Source organism: Phaethon lepturus, unplaced genomic scaffold, assembly GCF_000687285.1.
Source record: "Phaethon lepturus isolate BGI_N335 unplaced genomic scaffold, ASM68728v1 scaffold20614, whole genome shotgun sequence".
NCBI classification, from domain to species: Eukaryota; Metazoa; Chordata; class Aves; order Phaethontiformes; family Phaethontidae; genus Phaethon; species Phaethon lepturus.
This window is the reverse complement of record NW_010532944.1, coordinates 49,576-55,877: the sequence shown is the minus strand read 5'-3', so window position 1 is coordinate 55,877 and position 6,302 is coordinate 49,576. Positions and strand designations below refer to the sequence as shown.

Here is a 6,302-nt window from a genome sequence, read left to right as displayed (position 1 = left end):
TCTTCCTGTTCTCCGCGGCAGCTCCTCCTTGCAACCTCAATCCGGTGCTCCGCCGCCTTGCTGGTCCCGTGGCCTTTTTAACTCTGCCTGGTTTCACAAGCAATCCGTAGCCTGGGTTGCATCTGAAATACTGCTTCCCTCCAATGGAGCCATCATTCTTACCTTTGGCAAGAAAAGAAAGAAAGATGATAGACAAAATGGCTTCTATTGCGTGCATATGGCGTGCTACTAGGAGGACGCTGGAAGAAGAAAGCAAGTAGAAAATGCTGAGATGGAAAATGACTCCTCTCTGTAAATACACTGTGAAGGCGAACACCCCAGGAGGAGAGAGCACTATGGGCACTAGAGGACAAAGCTGGTACAAGAGCAAACCAACCTGAAGATCGATACAGTTACTGATATCAAGACAAGTCTTCCAACTACCAGAGGAGTAGAGAAGTAGGAGTAGCCTTCCCACAGGAGCGAAGATAAAAAAACATCAGCTGGTTTTCTATCTGAACTTGATAAAATTGTAAGATTAGAGGAAGCAGCTGCCTGCAACAGCAGAAGGCAAGACTTGATTCAGGTGGCTCTCAGCTGCAGCCTTGTGCTCCAGTGACGCCAGTAGGCTTCACTGCCGAACACCAGCAAAGCCGTTGCGTGGAGGCCGTTACTCTGAATGGGAGACTCCACCTTATTCTTCCTCCCTGCTTGCTATTCAGAGGAATTCTTTGATTTCACCAGAAGTGTTAAATAACCAGTTCAGCAATAGATGCATTAGCAAGCTATCAGGAAAGAAGGAAAAAAGCCATCTAAAAGAGCTTTTGGTTTCCTGAGTTGATGAGGATCTGAAGTTGAGAAGTTACTGTTTCCAAGTCATAAGACCTCCACAGAACAGAAAGAATAATTTATTTATGCTGATGCTGTTGAGATCTTTCTATTTCTCCCTTTACATCACTTAAAATTCTCACAATCAGTGTTCTGGGTACCAGGACAGAGACTGCTCCCATCTGTACAGGGAATGTGAAAAGATACAACAGCTCTTTAAATGACATAAGGTCGCCCTTTTCTTTAACAAGTGTCTCCTTTTCTCTGCCACCATTATTGTGTTGGGTCCGATATACCCTCACATGGCCAAGGACTTGGACTTCTACCCCTGTTTGTAGTGTGACAAAGATACAAGTTTGTGACCGTATTTTCCAAGTGAAGCTCCAGATGTGTTAGAAGCAAGTTATGCTCCAACAAATCAGGGACTTAATCCTTGTGGAAACAGAAGGGGGACAAAAAAATATCTCCAGTAACATCAGCAGTTGAGTCCTCAACAGGCCAAAAATCTCATAGCCATTTGATTCTCATGGACGGTGAAGCTGATGCTTACTGGGTATGTGCAAACAGCTTAAGAGAATTAGCACTATGGACCAGAGTAGCCAGACAAGGAGGGAAGGTGACTTTCCAAAATCAAAATGAATCTGTAAATATATATGTATTTATTTTTAAATAAGGCATGAATTCAGGACTGAGAATCGAGTCTACAACTTCCAAAGGGATTAGAGCTACAGTTTGCTTTCCAGGACAGCAAACTCCAGTTTTCTGACATCAACTGAAAACACACCCTCCAGTTTAGCTTTTATGAGCAGACCATGAGCAGGGAAGATAACTGCTCATTCAGTGGGAGTTCTGGATCCTTGACACAGTATTTATCTTGGTGAACGGCTCCAATCCCAAGGAAGCATGCAGCAGAGACGAGTGTGGGCAACTGCCTGGGACGTGCCGATTCACCAAACAGAGCCTGCACTGCAGGCTTGGAACGCCACAGCTTGGTTAGGAGGATTTAAATACGGAGCTTCACGTGCCCTCGGTAAACCAAACCCTCTCACTATCAAAGGCCACAGTATCTGCTGCTTGTCTCTTGAATTTTCCACCGGCATGCCCTGCCTTCCCCCAGCGAGTGCCATGAAAGCACTCCACCAAAATGAATGCCATGAAAGCAGAGATGAACCTGCAAAGGAGTTCTGAAGCCTGGGGCTCCAGCAGAGAGGAAACGCCAGCCACCATCTTTCTTTCGCCTCCCTCACATTAGAGGGCCTGTGCTCTTTTTCCACATCATGCTACAACAGCACAGAGTCTCCCCAAGAATGGCACCCTAGTTTCCAAAAAATATGTATTAGAGCCTAAATTCTGGGAAGTCTACAGTTGTAGAGGTAAGAGTCGGACAGGAATGAAAAATGAGAGGCTGGAAGACAGCTTAAATCATCTGTATGTCCGGGCGGTCAATATATGATTATTTCCTACTGGTTTTCATATACATAGGTACACACACACACAAATAGACTTTTGTAATTTTACAGCTTATTTTAAAATAGCTTGTGAAAGACCAGGAAATCTGCTAGGAGACTTTGCATCTTATCTAGCCTAAATGTTCCTTTGCTTATTTGAATCCTACAACTCCTGTTGTGCTTTGGACACTCTTATCCTCAGAGCCCAAGTCCAGAAAAGAACTCTTCAGACACAAGGCAAACCTCCTGCAAGTATATACTTACCGAGTTGCACTGTAAAAGCAATCCTGATTCCTACCTCCATTGTAAGAAGCCCACAAAATAACTGAGAAGGGACACAAATCAGTCAGAGGTCAGCGAGACTAGACTAGGTTTACAAAGACAGATTGGAAAAAGATTAGAGCAGGGAAAGATCTTTTATATTTCCCTTCTCAAAATGCACCCAGTAATGGATAACGAAACCCCACTCGTCAACAAGCAGCATCAAAATGAACACACTACACACTCTGACACGCTGTCTGCTTTACACCCAGTCTAGACCATATTTTACCTGAAGGTAAATCCAGTTCGACACCAACCCATGTTCCCTCTTGAAAGTCTGTGGGCCCAATATATCTAACGGTGCCCGTCTTATTTGCGCCAACTGTGACATATTCTCCCTCTTTCAGCCACTCAGGAATTTCATTGGCATCTTCGGAGTCAGAATTCACTTCCAGTTTTTCTTCTGCCATCTCTGATCCGTTATGGTTCAGTCCATGGGCTGCTGACGTGCTCTTTTCTCCTTCTTGCTGCTCTTCTGTGTTTAGTGAACACGTGGGATCTGTCCCCAGCATGCTCGTAAAGGACTTCAGCTCTGATGTCTTGACTTTCTGGATTTTGAAAGGGGAGGCTGCAACGCCAGGCTGGGACAATTGGTCAGGATGAATCTGTGGTTTGGGAAACCCCAATTCTGAAGACCCAGAAGCTATTTCTTTTTTCCTAGCTTGTCCTGCTGACTGCAGTGATTGTTTGGATAAGAACTCCTTCTTTGGAGTGGAGGTAGAAAGAAAGGTTTTTGCATCAGTGGCTAGAGAGGCATCATTTGCCTGCTCACTTTGAGTCACAGGAGAAGTGCAAGATTTTGATTTCAAAGCATCATTTCCATTCACGTCAGTGCTGTCTTTAGGTCTTGCGTGAGCACTTTGAAGGCTGAAGGCGGGTAGACTCCCTCTCTTAGTACTGGGACAGCTTTCTGAAGAACCGTCCGAGTGCCCTGGCACCTCAGAAGAGGCCTGAGCCACGGCGGGAGCTGGGAAGTCACCCCCGGCAGGCGTTTGACCTCCGGGCTGAGCCACAGCATCACTTCCCGCTGCAAGGGCTTCAGAGAGGGTGGCTGTCGAGACACTGTGAGAAAAGTACCCACTGGAGGCTTCACTCAGAGGACTTGGAGGTCCCTCCTGGGAGTCCTGCGCCTGGGCATCTCCCGTGGGCTGCTGCAAAGGCACTTTGGGTGTCTTTTCTGGACTCGTGTCCGCCTCAGATGTCTGCACCGCAGTTTCGAATGGCTGTTTCTCTACTTCTGCTTGGTTGATCTGAAACAGAAGAGGATAGGGACCGCGGAGCTCTGTTATCCAAAATATCTGGGCTAAAAGGACAGATACCAGGCCTCTGGGATGCACTAAGGCCTCCAGCTTATCTAAATCCCTGCGTACCTGCGATCTCCAAAAGACGCGAGCTGATCTGAAGTCAGCTTTACAAACCTGGTAGGATTGTCAGCTCATTTCTTCCATTAATAAGAAAAGTGTCGACTAAAAGAAATACGTTCCCCAATATTTACTGAAAAATTATTTATATTACAGGAATGGTCATTTGCTGTTTGAATAGCAGGATTTATACGAAATGTGAAACAGCCATGATCTATAAGTCTCTCACAGTTATTTGGCTTAACTCTCAGGATTGATAAATCATGCCTCTCCAACTAAACTGTCATTTATGTCCCCGTTTCCAAATGCCATTCCCTCCTCAATGCCACCAGCACCACACACTTTCAGAGTATGAAATTAACTGCACCTCATGAGATTAACAGCCCATTTTAGTGATGTATTTCTTGGCTGTAAAGTTTACTAAATCTGATAGATCAATATCTTTTGCCAGCACATGTACTCTAAAAGATTAGGATGTCTCTAAATCTCTTTGGGAGGGAGGAGGCTGCTAATATGAAGGGGAAAAAAAAAAAGTGGAAGATGGTGGATTTGTACATATCCTATCTTAACTGTCAGGTGTACATCTCTGTTAACTGTTCAAAATTTTGTGGTTTATCCCATCTAGTGGTTAAGTGTCCCAAACTAGAGGGTTTTCACCTTATTCCAGAGTGCCTTTTCCACTGGAAGCATAAGCGGCATTTGAAGAAAGAGGGATTAGATTGAATTACAGGAATTTCAGAACTAAAGGCTAGCTTGCCATTGCTAAGTGAACTGTAATACAGAAAAGTTATCTGAACTATTCCTGCAGATTAAAGATATACTTTTAGCTTTTCTGTGGAGAGGATGGTGCACACGTGGACTCTGGAGTTCTGCTCCTTCTTTGGGTTTTGCCTTTCAGAGAACACATATTTTGCTAAGACAATAAAAGCACAGCAGGAGAAGCCAAGTTGCTATTCATAAGACTGAAGTTCTGCTTCAGTCTAACTGTGGGAGATCATAGGTCTATTTTCTCTCCAGCTTGGCAAAAGTCTTTCTTTCACGCCGGTATCATGAATTGGCTTGAAATGTGAAATTAAGAATTAAACTCAACACTCAGAATAACAGACACGTTCTGTTTATAGAAAGTGTCAGAGCCTACCAATTTGCCTTTTAAAGCAGCAAAACAGCTAAATTTTAGCTAGTTAACAGCTAATGCAATCATATGATTAACCAGGCTTTCAAATATAAAAGTGTAACCAGCGATACAAGGGGAGACTTTACCAGGACCTAAGAAAACACAGCAACACACACCACATTTAATTGTCTCACAGTGAAGCAACAGTAGAAGAGCAACAGGTTTTAATTAGCTAAGCCAGCAGTTGCTTTTGTCACCTCTGGTTTCCAGGCATGTGAATACGAAAATCATCCCATCCCATCCTGGGATGTGCTCACCTGTTTGATCTTTGCAGCGCTGGCATCAATACTGGCAGACTGAACCATAATTCGTGGGACAGCCTGCAGGAATGAAAAAAAAAACCCCCAGAGCATCGTTCACTTAAGGATTAAATATTGTCATACTAGTCAACATTAAAACTTATGTTTTAGATTTTATAATCACAACCAAATGTTTGTCACCAAAGGACAGAGCATTGCTATTTCATTGCATTCTGATGACATACTCCAAAGGGGTAAAATCCTTAACCAAGGCACCCCTGAGTTTTAACGCATAAGCAGCTACAAGTACAAATTCAGTGTAAAAAGTTTTCTTTTATGCAGTTAGTTAAAGATAGACCACTGAGCACATGATAGAGATCTCAGGTCATGCTGGTTTGGCTAGTGAAATCCTCAGCTTCAGTCTATCTCCAAAACTCTTTCTCCATCTCCAGTACCTTAATTCAGTTTAGATTTTAGCATTATTTGCTTTAACTCAAAAATGAAGCCAGAAACAAGATCTGTGCATCCTCTTTTCAAAGCGGGCATCACCACTGCCTGCTGGAGTTAAGACTACACATGCCATTTGCTAATCACAATATACTGGTCCTGTGCCAGAAGAACGACTTCTGTGTTTCAACAGCATCTTCTCTTTTACAGCATGTGGCTTGATAGGAAGGCATTGACAATAAATGTCCCTCACTTGCTCCGTACTGAGGTTTTTACGTTAAAGATTTGAAATAATCACTCTCCTAAGACTGTAATGGCAAACTGTGACGTGACAATAAATCTTAGGCTAAGCTGTGAACTTGGGCTGTCATGCACTGTTGACACAGGAGGAAAGGGACCACCAGTTCAATGGAGAAGCTTGGGAAAGGGAAGCATGAAGGAGAGAGGAGAAAAAGGCACTGTTAAATAATGCACTGCAAGTCAGGATCATACTTTCAGGGAAAGA

General features: G+C 43.7%; 1 protein-coding gene across 1 annotated transcript in view; it reads right to left on the bottom strand.

Moving 5' to 3' along the window:
- The window catches only part of LOC104619230 (kinesin-like protein KIF13B), a gene marked incomplete at its 5' end in the record, with an annotated part of 54,355 nt that overhangs the window by 145 nt on the left and 47,908 nt on the right, over positions 1 to 6,302 (bottom strand). Inside the window, 3 exon segments of the mRNA XM_010285030.1 lie at positions 2 to 162; positions 2,806 to 3,826; positions 5,369 to 5,431. Of these exon segments, the coding sequence (XP_010283332.1) occupies positions 2 to 162; positions 2,806 to 3,826; positions 5,369 to 5,431 (1,245 nt within the window).